This window comes from Monopterus albus, unplaced genomic scaffold (genome assembly GCF_001952655.1).
Source record: "Monopterus albus unplaced genomic scaffold, M_albus_1.0 scaffold39.1, whole genome shotgun sequence".
Classification (NCBI taxonomy): Eukaryota; Metazoa; Chordata; class Actinopteri; order Synbranchiformes; family Synbranchidae; genus Monopterus; species Monopterus albus.
The window spans coordinates 1,113,085-1,137,680 of NW_018127919.1; the positions used below are offsets into that span (position 1 = coordinate 1,113,085).

The 24,596-nt window shown below is 39.6% G+C and overlaps 1 protein-coding gene across 2 annotated transcripts in view; it reads left to right on the forward strand.

Moving 5' to 3' along the window:
* The window catches only part of klhl13 (kelch-like family member 13), a 35,110-nt gene extending 10,811 nt beyond the window's left edge, over positions 1-24,299 (forward strand). For both annotated transcript variants that reach the window (XM_020598965.1, XM_020598964.1), the window contains 6 exons: positions 8,467-8,608; positions 12,597-12,729; positions 13,838-14,034; positions 14,640-15,435; positions 18,208-18,321; positions 23,217-24,299. In XM_020598965.1, coding sequence (XP_020454621.1) covers positions 8,467-8,608; positions 12,597-12,729; positions 13,838-14,034; positions 14,640-15,435; positions 18,208-18,321; positions 23,217-23,704 — 1,870 coding nt within the window. In that variant the 3' untranslated portion in view covers positions 23,705-24,299. The remainder of the gene's footprint in view (positions 1-8,466; positions 8,609-12,596; positions 12,730-13,837; positions 14,035-14,639; positions 15,436-18,207; positions 18,322-23,216) is intronic.
* Positions 24,300-24,596: the final 297 nt, after the last annotated feature.

Here is a 24,596-nt window from a genome sequence, read left to right on the forward strand (position 1 = left end):
AATTTCTAATTAGCCTCATGTAGTTGAAGGTGCACTACACCAACAGTCCCAGGAATGAAAAATAGAAATGGTTCATTTTTTCTGACCTGTGTGATCGTGCAAGGATCTGCAATTAATTGTTTAGATAAAGCTTCTCTATATATGCTAAACAGTGCCTCTCCACTCATGAATCCAGGTGAAATTATACTTAGATTTATTCTTTGTTGCTTTGACACAGCTTTTGACTTTTTGTTTAGAATTTGGAATCAGCCCTTAGCTGACATATGTTGAATAATAGCGCAGTGACGATACAGAGCAGCCTTGTTTGTCACTATTTGTGGAAACAATGTAGTTTATATATATAAGCTGTATAGATAATGGATGGATGGAAGGATACATGTTGACAGAGTGTCTGCACCCACACGAAAACATGTTCTGAAGCTTGCTTGGGTTAACCACATGTGGTGCAGGTTAAAACTTTGTTTTTGAAGTTTAGTTTTATTGTAGGTTCTCATAAATTCCATAGTCCTGTTTGATGTGAAGGCCTTGACCTTAAAGTGCTCTCTGATTATACAGTGTAATTAGACTCATTATTGCATACAGACTACTAAGATTAGTAGCAGTGACTGGAGTAATTAGGAGATCCTGACTGGTTTGTGCTGGACAGAGTGAGACAGAGTGACTGGAAATACCTTTGGACCTAAAGCTTGTTGTTTACTTGACACCTTGCAACTGATCAAAAATGTGAGGCAACTATAGCAAATGCAACACAGTCAAGCAAAAAGGTGACTGAATATACTGTTGAAGGCTCTGATATTTCACATATTTATCATTATATACTTTGTGACACCCAAGGTAGTTTTTTGTTTTTCATTTTGCAGGTTTTTATTGCACTTTTCCAGAAGCTCATGGAGGCATCCTTAAATATAACCCACTCAAAGTAGGGCAGCACGGTGGCACAGTGGTTAGCGCCGTTGCCTCACAGCGAGAAGGTTCCGGGTTCGGGCCCCACCTGGGACCTTTCTGTGTGGAGTTTGCATGTTTTCCCCGTGCTTGCGTGGGTTCTCTCTGGGTACTCCGGCTTCCTCCCACAGTCCAAAGACATGCAGCTTAGGTTGATTGGTGTCTCTAAATTGCCCATAGGAGTGTGTATGTGTGGTTGTTCGTCTGTGTTGCAATGGATTGGTGACCTGTCCAGGGTGTACCCTGCCTTCACCTGATTGCCGGCCGTGACCCCGTTCAGGGACTAGGCGGTAGAAAATGAATGAATGAAGTAACCAGTTTTTTTTTTTACTTAATACCTACAGTTTCTATTCTGCTTTAAACCAGACTTTCATGTGTGATTTAACCATTTTACAAGAGCTATGTTGAGTCTGTGAATAGCATATTGCAACTCTCCATTCAGGTAGGTACACCAGGGCAGTAATTAGGGAAGTGCCCACTTTCATCAGAATGAGCAGAACAAACAGCATTTGTCAGACACATGGGACACAGATGTTTGAAATAGTCTGTGATTGCTTCCTATATACTGGAACTTTATGAATGGGCAAAAAAGAAAATGAACTGTCTCCACTGAAGAGATTGGGGGCTTCTTTTCCTGTATTCCTGCATTAAAAATGTTTTCATTATGATGGTGGACATATTCATATTTCATGGAGTGCACTGTCATTTTGGATTCACCAAACTCAGTTTGATGGAACTGAGACAGTATGAGAGAAGAATTTTAAGACCGCACACCTCCCTCCTTTTCTCTGCGCTGTTTCTTAACGTGTGTGTTGAGGAAATGAAAACGAGAGCTTACATGCAGTTTTCTGAAATGTTGAAACTTTATTTTTCATTTGAGGTGATGGGGAAAAAATGTAGTGCTGCTGCAGAAAAGCCTAAACAGATGCAGCTGATGAATCTAAGCATATTTGTATATACAGTAGAATGCAAGAAATCATTGGCTCATCATTAGGTTGCTAATGCTGACAGGCACTGGTGTACAGTGTCAGTGTTTAGTGCAAATTATTTTTTGAAATGCCGTCCATAGACAATAGTAGGAATCCAGAAGACTCTCCAGTTCCAGAGTCTGTTGTCCTGCCTGCAGGTTCAAATAGGGATGTTCCCTTTGACTCTATTCTCACCTCTGCAGGTTTTCAGGGAGGTGCCACTGTTGCTCTTCCATTCACCATGTTACCTTTCTCATGCATCTTTCTTGGTTTTTTCTGAGGGGTTTGGGTTCTGTGTGTGTGTGTGTGTGTGTGTATGTGTGTACAACAACCAGACAGTAGGTGTCTTGTGATCTTTTTGTTGATAGGCCTCAGGTATCCTTTATTTATAGACTGCATTATGTTGGTGTTGCTTTTTTCTTGCTGCTCTTCCAATTCTTCTGCACATTGTCTATTTTGTTGTCAGGCTATTCCTGGTTTCCTGTTAAAACAGCATGTCACCTAAGTCCACTCTGACCTTGAGCAATTAGAAAAAATGTAATAAAAGTTTTATGGCTATGCAAAGCAGTTTGTGCAAAATTAGTCCAAGAAAAAATGGACTTCAGTCAATTTTTAATTAGTGCAACACACATTTGGGGGAATTTTAGTCCTTTGTTCCAAGTTGTAAAGTAGGGTGTATAGCAGACTTTGTATAGAATTGGTCTTATAAAGACTTAATCACCCAGTAGCTTTTAACCAGTTAACACAGTTATGCTAACACTGACCAGGCAGTAAATTTTTTCCTGGTGATCTTGTCAGAAAATATGCAGCATGTATTATTTTAAGAAAAAAATGTGACCCTCTACTATGTATGTAAAAGTATTTTCCAACAAATATCACCATGCAGGTTACTGGGTATTTTGCTGTTGAAACCATGACATGTGGCTTTCAGATGTTCATAACCTGAAATAGATTAATGACATTTCTATCAATGCAGTGACAAGGCAGCAAAGCTATGCTCATTAATCTTTTAAGACCCTTCCACTGTCATCCTCAGGAAAAAGCCAAGTTGACTTTAGCTTCCTGAATTGTCACTAGTGGAAGGATGTTTTTAAGCTTTCCACTGACATGAAGGGACTGACTGCCACCCTTGTTAGTTCAGTATTTCTGTTTCAATCCTCCAGCTTCCTCCCCTGCTTTCTAATTCTTCCTTTGGCTCCCTCTTTCTCATGCTCAAAACCTAAGTAGGTGAATATGAAAGTGACTTTTACTGCTCATGCAAAAGGATCCCTGGCATAGCATTCCTATTGTTTGTTTCTGCAATAAAGTGGAAGAGGCTGTGAAACTAAAATGTCCCATAATGTAAACACAAGCAATTGTAGTGCTCTGAACTAATCACAGCTTTTGGTTTTTAATGCATTTGTGGGAGTTCATAGTTCATATTTATTCAAGTTAGAACCTTCAAAACAGAAGCTTTCTCCTGTGCAGTAACTGTACATACAAAGTAATGATTCTTCTAATTAATTCTTTTAATTGGTAGTATGAATGTGCCAGCCAACTACTAATGTGATTGTGGATCTAAGATTCTAAGATGTAATGTATAAGCATATAATCAGATCTTGGTGTTTTCATTAAACCTATAGATAAAAGGGCTTTTAGCTCTAGCACAAGCCTGTGGTCAGGCCACAAATTAAAGCTTTTTGTGATCATTTAATTCTTCCTAATTTTACATTTTGACAAACATTATGCCCTCTAGCCATCATTTTATTTTATTTATTTATTTTTTAAAATTCAATTCCTTCTGATTTTGTTAGAAGTGTTAACAGTTTACTACGGTATAAATTGTAAAAATACAACCAAAGCAGTACCATATTTACCAGTGTTTCTGAAGGTTCATCTTAATTTTTATGAATAACTTCTTTAGACAGTTTTAGTAGAAAACAAATTAAAAAGAGCTTGACACACATGAAAATGTCCAAAATGTACCTAAAATAAGCCCTCGATTGGCATCAGTAGTGTCTGACAAACTAATAGTTTATGAATTATTTTTTGATACCTAATAAATGATTTTTGCATTGCACCAATTATCTATAATAACATCAAACACTCACTGGTCATCGATTCAACTAGACATTTGGTCTCTGTCTCTGGGAAGAGCACAACTTTTACGTGGGATACTGTAGCTATTGTCTTCTTCGTTTCGTTCCGGCAGCCACCAACACTCCTTTGTGCTTTGGACAACCCACTCTCTCCTCGCTGCCTGTCCGACTTACCACCTGACGGGGTAAATGTGCTAGTACACCGCCTGTGCCGTGTGTCAGTGTGATCGTGACCACCGTGTAAGCCATGCCAGTTCCTTAGCATTTAGTGGTGGTGGTGTTCACAGATGACATGGTCTGAGATCATCTCCTTATAAAGTGTACCTCATTACTGATCCACCCTCTTTCTCATTTAAAAAAAAAAGCACTATCTTTAAATATTCATCATCAGGATTCCTATGCAGTGACCTTAAGCATGTGTAGCCTAGGGATCATGTACCTAGTTTTCCTGATCTCTTGTGTGTTGTTGATGTGTCATGTCATATTTGGTCTTCCTACCTATTTCTCAGTTCATGTACAGCATGCGAAAGGAATGACAGTGAAACTTTCTTAGACCTTTCAATGTTTATACCCCAAATGTCTAATCATCTCAGGAGAGGAATCTCCTCCTCCAACAAAGAATATACACCAATCAGGCATAACATTACCACCACCAGTACATCTGTATGCACTTCAGTGCAACACATCTGCCTTAACTTTTGTGTTTATGAAGCTCAAAATGTTTCAGTTTTTGGTGAGGTTGTCATAAATGTATAAATTCAATTATATGTTTATTATTGAGGTCATAGTTAAATGTGGTGTTGTACGGGACTACATTATATGTGTAGTTCTTGGCGGGGCTCCCCAGCAGAGTAGACCCTAGAACAGTTTGGTCTGAAAGCACCTAATGGTATGCTATCTATAAGAGAAGAGAAAAGCAGTCTTTATGTCTTTATGTAACACACATCTATTTACAGACCATTATACCTTATTATTGCACTTAAAGGTTTAATGCTGTGTACATCTATTACATAAAGACTTCCTTTCTCACCTGTTACTGATGTACATAACATATGTTATTCTAAATAGAGCTGCTTAGAAAGGTCTGACAGGAATGCTAGATTCCTGACTTAAATACAGGACCTGTGTTTTAGAGGTGAACATGCTTTCTTTATTAAAAGTTTAATTAGAAACAAACATTGGCAGTGATTACTGAACACAGAGAAAGTGATTTTTAAAATGTTTGTATACTTTGTCTTCTGTTAAAGACCTAGAAAAATGTTTACAGTACTCAGTGTCACCTAAACGTTTTCATTTATAAGACTCAGACACATGTTCCAGTCATGTATCTATATCAGGTGGAATGTAGTTGTAATGTTCATATAGTGAATCTGACAAGTATCTCTGTTAGCTCAAGGGAGCTATTCAGAATTGAGGTCATTGTGTAGTTCTTTAACCTTTATCCAATTCACATTTGTTTTATTTTTGTGTCACTGTCACTAGAAATGAAGATTTCAGTTGATGCAAAATAACTTTTAAATGTCAGACTATCAGCTTCATTAATGAACATGTTCATTTCAAACACAAGGAAGAACTGTGTGACTTTGACAATAGTCTGCCAAACATTTTAATAGCATATAAAAGCAGTGCTTTATTCAGAAATGCTGATTGTCCCATCAGAGCACAAGGAACATCTACTTACTGATGGCACTACCACTCTGCTAACCACAAATTAAAAAAAAAAATCAAGTGTTCATCTGCATAAGGACCTAGAATTGCTTCATTATGTCCACCTAAAAACCATTAGTCTTCGATATCTGACAAGCACTCAGCAATGCTCATGGGCCTTTTGTAAGGACACACATTTACTGCTATGCTGAGCCAGACACTTTTGAAAAAGGAAAGCCAAGCCAATATTAATCTGAAAATGAATGCTCTCTATGTCTCGGATATGCCACATTCATTGACTGTTATGTCATCTTATATATTGCATGGAGTATAGAATGTTATCCACCATTGTGGTACATAGCAGTTTGGTCTGTGCACTAGACACAAAGCAGGTCAAGGCACTTAAACATCTGGATTACTCAGTCACCCAAAGGTGGGTTGTTTCATAGTCTTTTGTTTTACAAATTAAGCCCCAGGCCAACTGTTTTTCTAGAGGCAGCACACTCACTTTTCTAAAGAGGTACACAGGAGCTTGACATCAAAATAAAAGAGGTGCAGTGCACATTGTTTGCATATGATATCACCTTTTAGAGACAGTTATGGTGTTTGATAGAGAATGACAAATGCTTGCCACAGACTGTTAGAATTTTTCACCGAAATGAGCTTTATTCTCTAATGTCAGTTTTCTCAGCACAAAATGTTCCCACATCCCAAGAGTACCCCCCCTGGGGCTGTGAGTCACATTTGCCATCTTTCCAGTTTATTCTCTGTGAAGCAGTTAAGGACTTTACACCATATTACATCACAGGTTGTGGTCCAATTTGTAGCAGAAGCTTTATCCTTTTGCACATTTTTGTTAGACTGTCCGTGAGAACAGGAATATCATAGATTAGACATTAAATGTCATGTTCCCACAGAGCAGATTTATTTATTTATTTTTGTCCTTAGTAGAAGGCTGTTAAGACTCTCCAACATTTCAGCTGTAGTGTAGTCCCTGGATTATACATTAAACATTCTGAAAAAAATCTTACATTTACTACAGTTGTCGTGAACAGTGTTTTGCCCCCTAAGTTGTTTTTTTTTTTCTCTCCCTGAGCTCTGAAAACTGAGATGTAATAACAGCATTTGTATCTTGGTTTCATAATCTAGTCAGCAGTTATAAAAAGTAATGTTCTTCTCAGTGCTGTGCAGCCCATTTCAAAATTATTTAGTATCATTCAACTCTGAAAGATGATACACCCCATAGCTTTGCACTTTATTAAAAGAAAACCTTTCGATGTCCATGAGCGTCCTGCTTGAGTCAAAACATTCATTGTCACTCCGTGTAACAACACAGCATTGTTGTGTTTTTACTAATAAGCCTTCACAATAATTTAAGTTTTAATACACTGGGAAGTTATCATAGTAATGCATAAATGTGAATTCAGTCATTTAATTTTCACCTTCTTGTTTAGAGTGGTTTGGTTCAGTGATGTTTTGTTTTCAGTGACACACTGTTGGTATTGGGTTCTAAAGTCTTGTCTGTAGCCCCCCCCCAGGGGCCATGATGTTCATTATAGCCTGTAAGACAGAAGTGTTGGAAGGAGCAAACAGCATGCATGAAAAAATGCTAATCTATTCCAGGGAATGGTGCAAGGGGCTGTTTTTAAAGGCTTTTCTTTCTGCAAAGAATCCAGGCACACATTTGGAAATATGTCTGTTACATTTACATTTATTAAGAATGGGGTGGGGGGTGGATGACAGGTCTGTAGATTTTGACATTTACCTTGTTCAAGTGGAAAATGGCTGCATTTATTTACACTATAGTAGTACTTTTCTCCAAAAGACTATACAATTTGCCTGCCATTCACACACACGCACCCACAGTTTGGGGAGCATTATGGAGTTCAGTGTTAGCTTGAACAGCCACCAAAGTCAAAATGGTCAATTGTGGCACTAAACTAAAAGGCAGAGTGTCACTAAAGACCACAGTTCGTTCTGTAGGTACACTGTATATCCACATCAAATTTCATGTAAATCAAGCAAATAGATTTTGACTTGACAGTGGCACTAGATTAAAGATTATGGGAACATTCATCTTCAGAGGATCATGAATGTTCATAGGTTTGAAGACATTCTGGCCAGTTGTTAATGTACTGTTGAATGGACTAAACCAGTGTACCATTACCATAGTCTGTACTGGTGGTACGTCAGATGTGATTTGTTTGGGTGATGTGTGTTACTTGTAAGCTTGGTCATACCACTTATCATGCTGCATCAGTAGGTTTATAAAAGCTCTAAAGCATAAACAGTTAGGATTTCACAACACATTTTTCTAGCTTTAGAAATAAATTTTAATTTAGTGTGTTTATACTTAGGAGTTTGTCATCTTAAAAAGATGCTTGCATATGCATGAATCGTATATTTGCACAACATAACTGCTAATATGTCATTTTATCAGCCATGGGTATTTTATAGTTTACAGTCTAGAAAGTTATCTTCTAAGTGATCATATGAGCTTCACTGATTACAGATGTTATGAGAAAATATCTGACAGGTGGTGTTATCATAGTTGATCACTGAATAGTTGAATTTGTTGTTCAAAAGCACTTTGGGAAAGGTGGAGCATGCCTTGTTCATGCTCTCTGTGTTTTCAGCGGCTCCAGGCTTATGAACCTGAAACTTTTAGGTGACAATTTGTCTTAACAATTAGGGTGCTACCACCCACCATGTCCTTAAATAGTGGCACCTGAAAGATTTCTCTGTCCTACTTTCCATAAGCTAAAATTAGATGGAAACGTGTGTTTTTGCCACCCTTTTGAAGTAAAACCACCTTTCCTCTGTCCCAATAGATCCCTTGTGGAGGACGACGACGCTCACATGAAAGTTGCCCTGGGCTATGGTGATATGGGCATTTCTGCTCACCTTCAGGCATCAAAGACTGGAAACACTCGATTTTTCACAAGCAACACACATAGCTCAGTCGTTCTTCAGGTGAGAGTTGAGACGCATAACGGCACTTTATGAAAATGTTTAGTTACTTATCATAGTCTGATAGTATTTATATCTGTCCCTTTCCTTTAGAGATCATGTGAGTAATATAGGGTATACAGCTCTGTCCATAAAAGTTGGCTGATTGCAGTCTAGTGAGACTGATTCAGATTACTTAGCATCATTTCAGATAAAGCTATATCAAAGTCTCCACACACTGAAAAATGCCAAAAAGAGCCCAAGGCATGAATTACTGGATACAGTTTAACAGCTTAGATAATATTGCAGTGATTAACCAACAGCATTTGGGATTTAGTTTCTGTGTAATTTGATTTGAAAAGTGAGCACAACATGATTTATTGCTGATCAACAATGTAACAGAAAAGCTTTAATGGAATATATTAAGTTCTTGAAGTGACCTATTTTGTTTCATGTTTTTGAATCACTCAACAGCTGAAGTACGTATCATATCGAGAAAGAACATTAATTACCCTCTCACTGAAGTGTAGCCACACTTTATATCTCATCCGTTTAATGGTAGCAATGCCGACAAAAAGTACAACAAAATGGCTCCCATAAAGCAGAGAGCTGAAGAATCTGTCAAAATTACACCACTTCGAAGAAGCAGGCTGCTTTGGCATGTCAACGCTGATTTGCATATAGTTAGGAGCACCCCAAAGTTGTCATATAGCTGGTATAGCACTGTTTCCTGCTGCCACAGCAATGGCTGCCATTCACCACCAGCTCTCATTGAATGAAAATGATTCGCTGTTGGCTGCTTTAACTGCTTATTCATACTTTTTTTTTTTCTCAGAGCATAGGAAAGGAATGATGATGATTTTGATAGGCTGTCAATCAATTAGCTTTAGTTAGCTGGTGCATTTGGAAGTAATTGTATAAAAATCATCATTACAGGAGAACCCCATTGAATTTAGCAACAGATTTTTCAAGGGGGACCTAGCTAGAACGACACCATTACAAGTTCCAAAAGGACAAGCCAGTATCTAGGACACAAATGAAACAAATTAAAAACCAGGTGGCAATGTATGGAGGGTCAAATAGACTTAGAACAGAGGAGGATTAGGATATTAAATGGAAACTGCACCTTAACTACACAACTATTAAAATTGTATCATCTGCATAAAATAACTATAGGTTCCCTGTGCACCACCTAAATTATTTATATAAAGAGCGAATAAAAGCTTGCTGACCACAGAACCTCGGCACAGCCCATTAACCACAGTCGAGCCAGTTAGAAATGAGCCCCTTACTTTCACAAACTGATAGGTAATTAGTAAACCAGGGCATGATCCACAGTATCAAAGGTGATAGAGAAAGCAGTAAATAAAGTTGCACAGCTCTCCTTCTTGTCCATCAATTATAGCTTTCACCGCAGCAGCAGTAGTAATTAATTAATATTAGCAAATAAGTACTCAAGTGCTTTAGGAATTTTAACACGCACAAACAGCTTGGGAAATGGTCTTTTAATTATTTAAAAAAGAAACTGTGCCACCTTTACATGTGCAAAAAAAAACAAAAAAAACAAAACTAATTTCCACACCTTTGGAATCTCATTTGTATCAAGGATGAACTTGAAAATGTGAGTGCGAGAGGAAAACCAGTAAGAGCTGCAGCTCCCCTTTAAAAATGAAGCCTCTCGATTATCTAGATTAGCAGGTTTCCTTCCATCTAATTTCACTAAGACTTCATGTACCTGGCTCAAATCAGCCACACAGTCAGTGACTTCTGACACATTGAATTTGAAAGCTAAAGTCAAAAAAATAAACAACTGGAAGAAGCCAAAAAATGGCCATTGCAGTAGTTCACTGTATAGGTCTATCAGACACACTACAGTAGCTGAGTTCTTAATAATGCAGGCAGTTTTTGTGAGAAAATAAGGATTTAATGATCTCTAGAACTTTCTGGGGTCATTAAGACCGACAGTGGCAGCATGGAAGTAATGACATTTTCAACATTAGCTGTACATTGATTTGTTAGTTGCCTAAAATAGAGCACATCTAACTCAGAGGAAACCTTGTTCTACAGAGTGTTTCATACTACTTTAATAATTAATTGAGGCTCGGTTTTACAGACTTTGTCTCTTAGAGCTGCTACAGCACAATGGCCACTCAAATAATCTGCAAACACACCAACTGCTGAGTATTTATGTGGGTGTCTAGTCAAAAAGAGACCAAAAAGTGACAGTTTAGGAGGTTTGAGCATGTAGGACTATCAACATAACATGTACATCTTTAAAATCATTGGTTTTTGGTGTGAACCAATCCCAGTTCAGATCGCTGAATAAAATGCCCCCCTTGTAATAGGTATGAAACTGGTGATAAGCCAGAAAGGACAGAAACTCGCTCACTGCTGAACACCCTGTCACACCCATAATTATTTCAAGATTTAAAACCCAAGAGTTCAAAATGTTTTCCTGGACTCCTCCAGCCCTAGGCCATGAGCACAGGACACAATGGCACCCCAAGTGTAATGATATCATTGTCCAAGATCGTTTGTAAGCAGTGTTTCAGATAGAATAGTAACATCAGCTTCAGTTGACTGCGCAAAGATACGAATGAAAACTAATGTTACTAAAGTACAGATATTTAATTTGAATAAAACCAGCTCTGTTTTTAAATTCTGCAGGTGTCTTTGTGCCCCTACTGAGGTCCAGGGTTAGGCTGAACATTTCCAAATATTACCAGAAATAAAACAATAAAAATGTGTGCTTCATTGTATCATGTGATTTATCTTTAGAATTACGATGCACGAAAACCACAGAGCTGGTTATAGGGAATAATTCTGAAGAACCATAATATAGTATAAATATATTGGCAGACTCATAAGAGGCAAAATAGCCATGCAGCCAAATAAAAGCAAGTTTATAAATATGAGAAGTACTGAGGAAGGCCCATTACCAGCAAGGCTCATTCCAGGTAATGAATAGTGCACGGCTCAGTGAACTTCCCACATTTCAAGACAGACAAACTGAATAAAATTTAGATTAACATCATAACTGTCCCAAGAAATGTGGTCATGAAATATGGTTGTGACATAGGCTGTTTATATACTGTATTGATGTTTACTTAGTCAGTGATTGTAGTCGATCACTCTGGGATTCTGTTGTCCAGATGGACATTGCTAAAACCAGTGCACATGTTGTGTACGATGCAACAGCCCACGTGAAAGTGGATTGAGCTGGGTCAGAGTCATCAGAAACACAGCATGTTTGGATGTCTGTTGATATGACAGCAGCACACAAAACCAAAAGCATGACAGTGTACACGAAGGCCAGGTGTTATGTCAAGCTTTCAGCCAAAAAGATGGGCAATAACCCTTTGCTGTTGTTTTAGATCCCATGGGAATGAGCAGGTATAAAGTCACTGTGGTGAGTCGGATGCCATCATATTCCAACATGTGCTGAATTATTGATTTCAGAAAGCGTCCAAGTCAGAAATGGTCAGATCTTAAATAAAAATTCATTGTAAACACTGACATTCACTAAATTAGTGGCGCAAAATTTCCACTGGTGATATAAAAAAATGTAAAAACACCATAAACACAGACAAGGACGTGCTGCCATCTGGGAAAAGTCATCAGTGTTTTGGAAAAGTAGCACACAAAAAAGCTCAGGCTGTAAATTTATATCCTTTAGCATGAAGCAGCCAAGAGATTAAACGGTGAGGGGAGGAGAAAAAGCAGTAGGTTGCATCCGCCAAAGTCTGATATACTGTGGCAAATACCTCCTTGCTGTGAAACGCTATGTTGCTACGCCTACAAGGGTACAGTATAGCTGCAGCTCTAAATATCTAATTCTGGACCAGTTACATGCAAGACAGTCGAGGAAACAAGCAGGCCGCAGTCAGACTGCCACATATATAGTGAGCTCTTCTCATATTTTGGTGGGAAATGTATTCTTTATATTTATTAGATTCATTTCACCTCGTCTTTGCAAGTAACTCATGTCTTCATTTTCCTCCTGTTCCCTTAGGGATTTGACCAGCTGAGGATAGAGGGTTTGCTATGTGATGTCACGCTGGTGGCCGGGGACGGCGACGAAGCTTTCCCTGTGCACCGTGCCATGATGGCATCCTCCTCCGACTATTTCAAAGCCATGTTCACAGGTGGGTCTGCAAAGCCTCACTCAGACCAGAAGAACTGTTCACCAGGGGGATGAACAGTTTACTGGTTCCAGGTACACCGATGCACCTTTTTGGGCCTGTTGCTGTGACACAGGCATTTCTGTCCTCCTGTACTGTAATATTTGGTACAGCTTTTTTTTTTATAGCGAACATTTTCCATCCTTTTACAGTCATGTTGCTCTCATTTTACCTCATGAGGAATTCAAGACACCGAATGAGGGAGTACTGAAGCTTTTCTAGTGGCACATGGTGGCCCAACACTGTACTGAGACACTTAATGTTGGTCTTTGCTTTCATTTGTCACCCATTTGTGTGTATATGCACTGTGTAAAGGGTCCATTCAAGCAATACTTAACTGTAAAAATGCATCTTATTTTTAGATGAAACAGACAGTTTTGCTTTGTTTTGATTTTTTTTTTTTGAGTTAAACTCAAACAAATCTGGAAAGTTTGCTATTGGAAGTGGCTTTATTGCTTTGATTGGACCTTCTATTAACCTGTAGCCTGTTCAAATAAGGGTGTTCATTTTTCATGACTGCAGCTTTGCTTAGTCATTTAGCACCCTAGTCATTTGCATTACATAGTATATAATGAGCAATTAAGGTGAATTGTAATTTTGGAACAGCTATCAGTTTTACATTGGGTCTCGTTTCATGGCAGCCGTGGAAGTACATTTGGAATTTAAATTAAGTGATTAAGATGAAGAAGGCTCTGTAATTAGAACAGAAAATAGCTTGTTAATGTAGGAGTAAGGAGAAACTGTATTTGGAGTGGGGGAACGCTTATTAGTGATGTGAGCTGTGTGAGCATAGATGCTGAGCAAAGGGTTCTTCCTAAGTCCTTAAGTCCATTCCTTTATTATAAATCCTTTCATACTGAAAACATTTAAATAGCATATGCATCATGACATGCATTGAAATTAATAATGCATGATTTATTTTCATCTTCGTTGGCTTTTTTCTTCAAGTAAGTTCTCTAAAAATAAAACAGGCGTGTCTGCTCACAGACCTGTCAGTCAAATAAGATTAAGTACGAGTGGTACCACACGTTAACATCTACTTTTTCTTATCCTATCCTCTCTCCTGATGCAGGTGGAATGAAAGAACAGGACTTGATGTGCATCAAGCTCCATGGAGTTAACCGAATAGGTCTGAAGAAGATCATTGACTTTATCTACACAGCCAAGTTGTCACTCAACATGGAAAATCTGCAAGACACACTCGAGGCGGCCAGCTTCTTGCAAATCCTTCCTGTGCTGGACTTCTGCAAGGTGTTTCTTATATCGGGGGTAAGGAAACAGACATGTAAGCCACAGCTGCACATTACTGCTCAGTACACAGCTTTTCTCGATTCTGTCGTTTTCAGTTTTATGTCACAAGTTGTTGAACAGGTCTGGGGTCAGTTAACATGTTAAAGATGCTCTGATAGAGCAAAGAGCAGCAATCAGTGTGTGTGTAAACATTTTCTTTATATTAAAACTGCAAAATGTTCTGAATTGCTCATATGATTTTAATAGATTTTTGGCCTGTTTCTGTTGTGTACTTAATTTTAACTTTCCAATACACCGTTAAAATTATACTACAATGAACTAACGTGGATTCAGATTAGGGTGGCAACCAGTGATTAATTTATCATTATTATTCCTAGAGCCCATATTGATGTTTTAAAATTGCTTATTTCTCTTGACAGTTGTCTAAAAATGGTATTGTTTACAGTATTTAAATGGGGGAAAGCAGAAACTTTTATGTAAACTCTGTTAGTTGACTGCAGCATCACTCAAATACTGAAAATCCTTCTAAGGAAGCAAGGTTCTGTGTACAAATTGGGAAGGTCCAGTCATTTATGGCCTGTGATTTGAAGCTTTCCAAGACTTTGATTTCTTCCTCTTTGCAGGTTTCTCTTGACAACTGTGTAGAGGTGGGACGTATTGCAAACACATACAACCTCACAGAGGTGGACAAATATGTCAACAACTTCATCCTGAAGAACTTTCCCTCACTGCTGGGCACTGGAGAGTTTGTCAAGCTGCCATTTGAAAGGCTGGCTTTTGTACTGTCCAGTAACAGTTTGAAACACTGCACTGAATTAGACCTGTTCAAAGCTGCTTGCCGCTGGCTGCGCTACGAAGATGGTCGTATGGACTATGCCCCAAAGCTCATGAAGAACATCCGCTTTCCACTCATGAACCCACAGGAGCTCATTAATCACGTGCAGACAGTGGACTTCATGCGCACAGACAACACTTGTGTCAACCTCCTCCTGGAAGCTAGCAACTACCAAATGATGCCCTACATGCAGCCAGTCATGCAGTCAGAACGGACAGCCATCCGCTCGGACAGTGCCCACCTGGTCACCTTGGGCGGCGTTCTACGCCAGCAGCTTGTTGTAAGTAAGGAGCTGCGTCTGTTTGATGAGAAAGCTCATGAGTGGAAGGCGCTAGCACCCATGGATGCACCTCGCTACCAACACGGCATTGCAGTCATCGGCAACTTTCTTTACGTGGTGGGCGGCCAAAGCAACTATGACACCAAAGGCAAAACGGCAGTGGACACCGTGTTTCGGTATGACCCTCGCTACAATAAGTGGATCCAGGTGGCATGCCTTAACGAGAAACGTACCTTCTTCCACCTCAGTGCACTCAAGGGACACCTCTATGCTGTCGGTGGAAGGAATGCTGCCGGGGAGCTTGGTAAGTTTATAACCCTACTGGTTTGTTTGATCATTCTTTATAAGTTACAGTAGAAGCCTTTAGTTAACACTATATGTGACTCTACACTTAAATGTCAAGGAGCTAGTGTAGTGAAATAATCAGCGGTTGTGGCTATATATCATTTGCTGTTTAAACTTGTCATGTGCATAATCTCGGTGTAATTGAAAACAATTAAGAGGATATGGATATTATCGTGAACATCTTTGCAATTTCAGTTCATGTAATATTATCATAAAGTCTCAGTTTCAGTTACCACTCGGTCGCCACCCTGCTTCATTATTTTTTTGAGGCTCTCCTATATTTTGGCAAGTTGTCTTCTGGGTCTCATTACATTCTACTGATGGAGATGTGTTTTAACCGTTTATATAGTGCTGTCCAATACAATAAAACCAAAGCCTGTACCCTTAAGTATTTCTCTTGAGTTTAATTTACTGATACAGTCTCAGCACATACCAGGTCACCAGGTAAATGCTTCCACACAGTGATTGTGTTTGTTACAACCCTGTATTACATAACACTGGTTTGTAGGAGCAAACTGTTGTGGCAGAAAAGATTAAATGAAACATCGCATTGGATTTGTCAGTGATTTATGATGCGATCATATCAAGTCATTTCTAGCCTGTAATCTGATGCTGTTAATAGTTAAAATATTATCCTGTTACATCTGGCTTCCCAATTAACCCTTTTGGTGAACTGATATATTTATATCTGTTCAGTGCTGTTTGGTTGTTTACGCTGAGGAACTGTGGACCACAGAGAGGTGCCACCCAGTACTTAAATTCAGCTGTGCGACTGCAGCGGACAGAGAGAGGCCACTGTGTGAGCAGTCTTCTCCTCTGGGTTATAATTAGACCAGAGATCACAGCCCCAGTTCGCTGCCTGTCTATACCACTGGCTTCTTCAGCTTTATGTTTCACTGCCCTTTCTCTGCATGTGGTTTAGCCTTGATGTGTTTTCGGGATGTGCCCAGCCCCTGTATTATGTTTGTTTAGTGAGGGTAGGTCATACGGGTGTGCCGTTGTTGTTACATCTAAAATGCTCAGAATGTAAAAGAAAAATGTCAAGACGGATATTTACAGGATGAAGGTTTCAGTCCTAATTGGTTCACTTTGCATTTTTTAGTTAGGTAGTCATACTCCATTCCCTGTTAGGCCTGGTCTTGTGCTGATTCTGTCTTTGAAATTAATTAGGATCTTGTTTTTATGCTGTCCTTCCTCACTTTGATATACTGTACTTAGATTTAGTTAAGATGTACTTTAAATATAGGTTTTTCAGTAAAATCACTTCAGTTTTACCCTAATAAAAGTCCTTCTGTAGGTCTTTTAAAAGCAGTTACTATATTGTTCACCTCTGTCACAAATTGGAGAAAAAATATTTTGGTTTCCCATTAAAAAATAGAAGTTTTTAATTTTATAGATACACAGTGACGGTATTATAAAGTTGAATCCAGGAATGTGTAAACTTGGCTTTTAATGGCGTGCTATAACAGTACGTAGGCTCATTTTATGACGTGCTTTGCAAAACCAGAATGTAAAGGTCAGCTAAGACATCTATAGGTTAGTGGTTCTCAATTTGTATTGGCTTCTGGGCCTTTCATACAAATCAGTATCAAAGCTAAAATTACAGTCCCCGACCACCATGTTAGGAAGCACTGGTCAGATAATAATGACCAATCAGAGTATTTCTTACATACTCCTTTGTAGCACACTGGAACTGTTACCAAATGTCATTTGCTTTCAGCATGACTCTTGGAGTGTTACCATTTATTTCTGGTGAAAAATCAGCAGGGAAAAATTCATATTAATCAGGAATGTGACCTTTTTAGGTGATCACAGGAAAATTTGATTAAATGTGATTTTTAAAAGGTGTTCAATTTAAAATAAGTTTGTCTTTCAATTAAATTGCTTGGATGTTGGTCTCTGTTGTACATGGACCAGCAGTATTCAGGTAAATCAACAATATTAAGTTTATTCACTTGTCAGGCTATCATCAATTATTCCTTTTTCAGTCTAACCCTGCTCTGCATTCATATCATTTAACTGCTATGTTTTAGATCTGTTCAGTACAACTCCTGTCTTCTAATATGTCTGGACCACTTCCACTGAGCAGCTTCAAGATTTTGTGCACTGCTCAAGGTCACTTTGATGATAGTTGCTGAGCAAGCAGAGCTAGGTTTTCACTCACTCATTTCCCCCTCCCCCTGAGATTTCCCCAGCAGGCCCAGGGATGGCTCACACTGCTTCCGCCTGAGCTTAGTTCTGTATTTCGGAAGCCATATGAATAATTTTAAGAACATAAAGTCACTGATTTAACCAAAGCCGTTAAAAAGGGTGTCTTTATTTTTGACCACTATTAATTGATTCAGAAGCTACTTTTCCCCTTGTTTGGACTAGGTGGCAATAAAATATTTTGCGCAGCCCTTTCCCAAGCAGATGTGGAGCCCACAAGCTGGTCCTTTGGAAGAGGTCATCCAACCACCAATTACTCACCAGCAGTGTCACCTCCAAATCTTAGCGTCACCATTCTGGGTCCTTAGTGAAACCATCTTCAGGGACCTGAAGATAAAGGATTGTAAATTCTTCTCATTTCCTGTGCAGCCAGCGTGGGGTTGTGGGGATGTGTATTCTTAAATCCCTGTTTTCGCTCGCACGCTGAGAGCCTCCAAGGCCTTATCGCTGCTGCTTGTCCTTCATAGTTGTCTTGACCTTCTTTCTACTGATCTGTTTCTTCCCTCCCATGTTTTTCTTCAAGCTACTGTGGAGTGCTACAACCCAAGGACAAATGAATGGACGTATGTTGCCAAAATGAATGAGCCACACTACGGCCATGCTGGGACAGTGTACGGTGGCTATATGTATATTTCAGGTAAGTAGCTCCAGAGAGCTTAAGTAAGTTCCTCTGTAATTTCCCCAAATAATGAAGGATTTCTAATGTTGTGCCAATGTGTGGTGAGTTTTAAACTAGATTTAATTTCTTGTAGTAATAATTGGAATGAATATCAGTGCACTATGATTCCAGTTAGATCCTTCTTTTCTTCTTAAGCCTGTCATAGCAGCAGATGGATGATTACATCTTGTAACATTCAAGACCTTAAAATTTATTCTGTGCTTACCTCATCTTATAACTTTCTTCCAAGCCCCACAGCATGGCATGTGTTGCCATGAGTCATTGACAGAGGGCTCTGTGTGTGTGTGTGTGTGTGTGTGTGTGTGTGTGTGTGTGTGTGTGTGTGTGTGTGTGTGTGTTGTTCATGTTCAATGGAAACATTCAAACTAAGATACTGTCAAGATATAGTTGTCTGTAATTGACACATGCATTAGAGGGTTGCAATGAGAGAGATTTATTGAGATATTTAACAGTATGCTAGTACTATATATATATATTTTTTACTTGCTACGCCAGACTTCTACAAATTATTCTTAACGCATTAGTTTCATCTATGCTGAGCACAGGGTGGACACTGAGACCGGGCCTTCTAGCAGTCAGTATTTGATCTTTAGGTGTCACCTCCATACTTGTTCCCTTCATAGGATTGAAAACAAATCCTGCATTATGGAGATGAGTCCTAGTTTCTCAGTGTGACTAATCCAGCACCAGGCTACAAAGGGAGTGGGAGTTGGGGGGGGTTGAAATCGGGAAGGAGAAAAGTAGAGGACTGAAACCTGTGTAGGAGGTGTAACACAGAAGAGCCTGTGTTAATCCCTTCTGGCTGTGGGTATTGTCAACTTCTGCCACACACGGTTATAAACAATGTTAATAAACTGTTGCAAATATATAATTGTCAGTTTCAGAAATTTGGAGTAAAATCTAGTGAAAAACTGAGCATACACCAACATAACGCTAGATATGTAGAGATGTTTTAGTGAAAAACTAAAATAACAATGTATGTCAATTTTTCTAGTTATTTTCTGGTCAAAAAGTGCACTTTAAATTTCATCTGAGATTCAAGTGATGCTTCAGCTGTCCCATTCAAGTCAGTAGCTTTCAAAATTACAGTCTAAGACAAATTTCTCTTTATTGTACCCATTGATGAAGCCACCGCTCGTCGCCCCCTAGTGGCTGGTTGCAGTATAGGTCATAAATTCCGCCCCTTCCATGTTAGTGGATGGAACATGAGCTGAACCAAAAACTCAAGTACAAATCAAATATGTTTTTCCCAGAGGTATCTTGGCGTACACTAACATTTGGGTTGAGTCAGAGAATGATAGACTGCAGGTGCACAGCTGAGTATAATTACTGCACATATGTCTTACACATATGTAACTTTAGTTTGGTTAATTGTTAACACGTTGTGTTATGTATTTTTTTGCACATACACCCTTATCGGCTGTTGTTGGCTTCACTGGTGACAACAAACGTACTTCTCAGTTTGTCTTACGGCACCTGTCCTACTGTAGAAATGGGTTCCATATACACGCAACCTTCTCAGCTTTGTAAACGGTGCATTATGTCCATTTTGACTCCACAAGAGCTCAGCAGGGAAAGTTTTCCTAAATAAGCATCAATAGACCTTTGGGTGAAAAGCTATGAGGTTGGTGTGGAGAGCAGGAGTTACAACTAAGACCTGTTTGCACATGCAGTACTTATGGGCATGGCAAGATTGTCTTAAGACCACCTTGAAAAATCCCAGACCTATAGTTTAGGATATTTACAGCATAGGGCGATGACTAACATACACACTGTTTATTAGATAGTCTCTGATTTTGATTATAGTGCACACAACCTTTGAATTTAATTTCATTATCCACAGATCTCATTATTCCCAAAAACCTTTGCCAGTGTTATGTAAGTCACTACACAGCAAATTACCTACCTTATTAGTTCCATTTATCTGTAATATACTTTATTGCTTCAGTGCTTCAAACATTTCATAGTACCCACTACAGTGTTTTTTAATAAAACATGGAAGTGTTGCAGGAAGAACTACCACTCTGTGCATGCATGTGTGAAAGGTAACAATACACTGAGCCATTAATGAGTTCATATTAACCACACAGACCACATGATTTGGCAAGTGCCAGGGATTACAGTATTGATGTGCTTGGTGACCCGTCCTGAAGTGAAGTCCTGTGTTTGTCTGTCGCTGCAGATCAGCTCACATTCTCTGACTGTGCTTCTGCGCTGTCTGAAGGTATTCTGTCAGTTGGTTGAAGCCGACAAATGCACTCAGCCTACTGACCATCACAGCTCAAACGGTGTGGCAGAGTTCAGACACGAGTACTGAACCGGTGCACAGCCACACTGCTGGTTCACAGTTCTTGCTGAGAAGTTACAATCTGCATGATCATACAGCTCAGACCGTTTGTTAAAATGATTCACTGAGTCATCTAAAATGAGGACACTGCATGATTTGAGTAATTTACACTGAGGTGTCATGACAGATGAATCCTCCCAGTCAACAGTTTGGGATTGTTTTTATGACTTGTGATTATTTTAAATCATTTCTCAGTCATTTATTGTGGCATTTTAAAGTATTTGTAAAAATGCTCATTATGACCCATTATTTTTTAGTTGTAATAACCTCAAACCAGTATTTCTTAATTGGATAACTTTTACACAGAAATGGGTGGTGATCTACTTTAATGGCTTTAAGCCTTCTCCACACCAGATTTGGTGGGACTTGACACAGTGTAATTGAAACTCTTGCAAATAACGTGGGGGTTAAGACTGTCTGAAATCGCACCCTGTTAACCGTATAGTGCGCTGCAATATGTTTCTCCTCTGCCATTTTGAGTGTGAAATGTATTCTTTATATAGTGCCCTTAAAAATTCTCACAGCGGAATGAAACAAGTAGTGTCCATGACACACTGCTAAAAATTCTACAAACATTGTATGACTCAACATTTGTTAGTGATGACCCTAAATGATGATGACTCATGAGAGTCTGAACTTTAAATTTCCTGCTCACTGCAGAGTAAATGACTATATATATAGAGAGAGAAGGAGCTAAAATTTGTTTAATTGTACAATTTCATATTCCGCTGCAGGGACTGAGCGCCAGACTGAAATATCAAAAGGCTGTAAGATGAACTTGATAGTCCGACTTCAGCAGTGTTGTTACGGACTGTGGAGAACAAAGGCTAACTCAATATATCTTTTCTGAATTTGGACTAGAACTGGAAAGCACTGTGCGTTTTTAATTTGATCTCAAAAGTGAATTGAAGCCAGAGAAATTTCATTAGCTTTTACAATCCATACAGGGCATGCTGCGTGTTTATGGTGATTCATATATTCCTAGCAGTCCTATAGAAGAAGAAAAAAAAAGATCAGTGCGCATCCTTGAGGGATTTGACTATACATTAGTTTGTTCAGGGACAAGCACAGATCATTAGAAGCTGATATTTACACTACATCTCAAGTCTGGACACTCTATCATTGTGGTCAGTGTTTTTGGAATCTGCTGAGCCCCCTTTATTCTGCCTCACCCCTGGGGCTATTCTCCATCTTCTCTTTGGGTCCCAGCTGTGCGGATATTGATTCAACCATCCAAGCAGTTGACTGGTTTTACAAGGAGACTTTGCAGCTATTTTATGTCTACAGTACAAGGAAATGTTTTATATATGTAGCAGACAGTACAAACGTTAATCACATCTGTTCTGCGCTGTCTCTGGAGGGGCAGCTTTTAGCCCGTCTCTCTCTCTCTGTGTGCTCTTAGTGTCTCACTAATGGCAATTATTAGACATTAGTGTGCTAGGATGCTGATCAGACGTCGTCATAACAGGGGAAGGCCAAAGCTCTTGAACTGAATTAGAATTGCAGCAGGGTGTCTTGAGAGGAATTATAAGGACCCTACGTCGACTCCAGCACTGTTCTGTTGTCAGGATTTTAATAGCACACTGCCCCGTGGACTGCTTGGATAAAGAAAATGGATGTACTGTTTTTGGATTTGATCAGTGAAGGAGGTACGGCATCACAGATGTCATGGCACTTGATTAGACAGATTAGGCCTTAACAATAAACCTAGGACACCATCACTGGGGCTCTGCCTCTATTCAGTATGCTCTGCAAATCTTCACTGCATTTGCTGCTAGTCGCTTTGCCTGGGGGGAGGGGTGGGCTGACTTCCACCCAAATGCATGCTGGGATTGTGTTCCTCTTTATTTTAAGCCTTCCCTGTAGACATGTCCCGTTTTTTTCCCCTCCGCACTTTGCTTCAGCTTTTTTTTGTCCCAACATCTACGATCTGTGCGTTATGTGCATAAACGCTTTGTAATGGTGTTCCTCATTGTACTGAGTGCTCATCAGAAAGAATTATTTCACACCGTAGAAACAGGACTGAACGAATGTCGATGTCACTCTTCACACACCAGCCACTTTGTTAGGTACACATGTACAGTTGTATGCAATTCAATGCAGCACTTCCGCTATGAAGCTCAAGATGTTTCAGTTTTTGATGAAATTGTCATAAATGTGTTGCATTGAACTGCCTACAATTGTATAGGTCTACCTAATAAAGTGGCCAGTGAATGTAGTTTGTAAAGCCACACTTTGCCCTGTGTATCGTTTGTTGAGTTTGAATTAATGTTTGAGAAATGGAAGTTTGAGGAAAGGTGAGATTTTTCTAATTTTCCTACTGAATGAAATATGACCATTTCCAGAGTTTTAGCTTGAGCTCAATATAGCCTAGATAAACGAAGCTGTGGGTTGACGTGTGTGACTGCTTTATCGATTGGTCAGATTGACAAGTCTATAGAGCTGTTGTCCTCCCCCAAATGATCAGTGTGGAAGCTTAACTGCTTTGTTTTTCTTCTTGCTGCAGGGGGAATCACTCATGACACTTTTCAGAAGGAGCTGATGTGCTTTGACCCAGATGCAGATAAATGGACTCAGAAAGCACCCATGACAACGGTGCGCGGCCTTCATTGCATGTGCACAGTGGGTGACCGCCTTTATGTGATTGGGGGCAACCACTTCCGGGGCACCAGCGACTACGATGATGTGTTGAGCTGTGAATACTACTCCCCTGCCTTAGACCTGTGGACACCTATTGCTGCCATGTTGCGAGGCCAGAGCGATGTTGGCGTGGCTGTGTTTGAGAATAAGATCTATGTGGTAGGGGGATACTCGTGGAACAATCGCTGCATGGTGGAAATAGTACAGAAATATGACCCGGAGAAAGACGAATGGCACAAAGTGTTTGACTTGCCCGAGTCACTGGGAGGGATCAGAGCCTGCACTCTCACAGTTTTCCCCCCTGAGGATATTTCAGGTTCTCCTTCTAGAGAGTCACCCCTCTCAGCACCTTGATGAGTAAAGGGGGGCAGCCCACTTTGCTCATACCCTCATTGCCCCTCGCCCACCCAACCCCCCTCAACAAACACAACTTATGAACATTGTTTGCACTTCCTCTTTGGACTACGTCTGTACTGCATCCCTAAGTATCCCCAAGTCCTCCTCTCCTCAAGCTGTGCAGAAACCTCTCCCCAAGTGATTAAATCTACATACCGATACAGTTTGGCAACCTAATTACTCGTTAATGTTGCATATTCGGTATATTTTGGCAGGAAATACCTTGACTTGAAAAGTGACTTTGCAAATCAACTTTTCTACCTGATGTCTACAATGTTTTCTTATGTCTCATTTCTTTAGGATGTTCTACCTTGAGATGCTGACTACCACACTGACTCTCTCTTTTAGTCTATGCCAGGTTAGATGCAGGTGACCCCAGAGAGATGAAGCATAGGGAGAGAGGAACTCTGAAATACAGCTGGTTTTTAACTCAGGGGTTGGCCCAGGCCCCATCTACGTCTCTCTTACAGTTTCAGTTCTTTCCTGCTATTGCTACGAAACTGTTAACAAAATGGCGTTTTCTAAATTTAATAAACATGATTTTGAAAGTAAATTAAATGTTGTCATCTTTATTTAATACTGTAGCATCTCCTCCTGGCATCAACACAGACGGCAATGTCGCCCACAACCTGCCTTAACAGCAGCATATGGTGTCCGAGACATCTGCCTCCCGCTGTTACCAGGAACAAGAGGTTCGTGTAACCATCAGGTGAGTTTGTACCGGAGCTTTAAATCCTCATCATATTTTCATTATGTTCCATTAATGAGACATTGCAACAGTGCCTCTGACTCCAAATTTGAAATTGTGTTCAAAGCAACAAAATCTCTGCGTCGGCCTGTCATTTCAGGT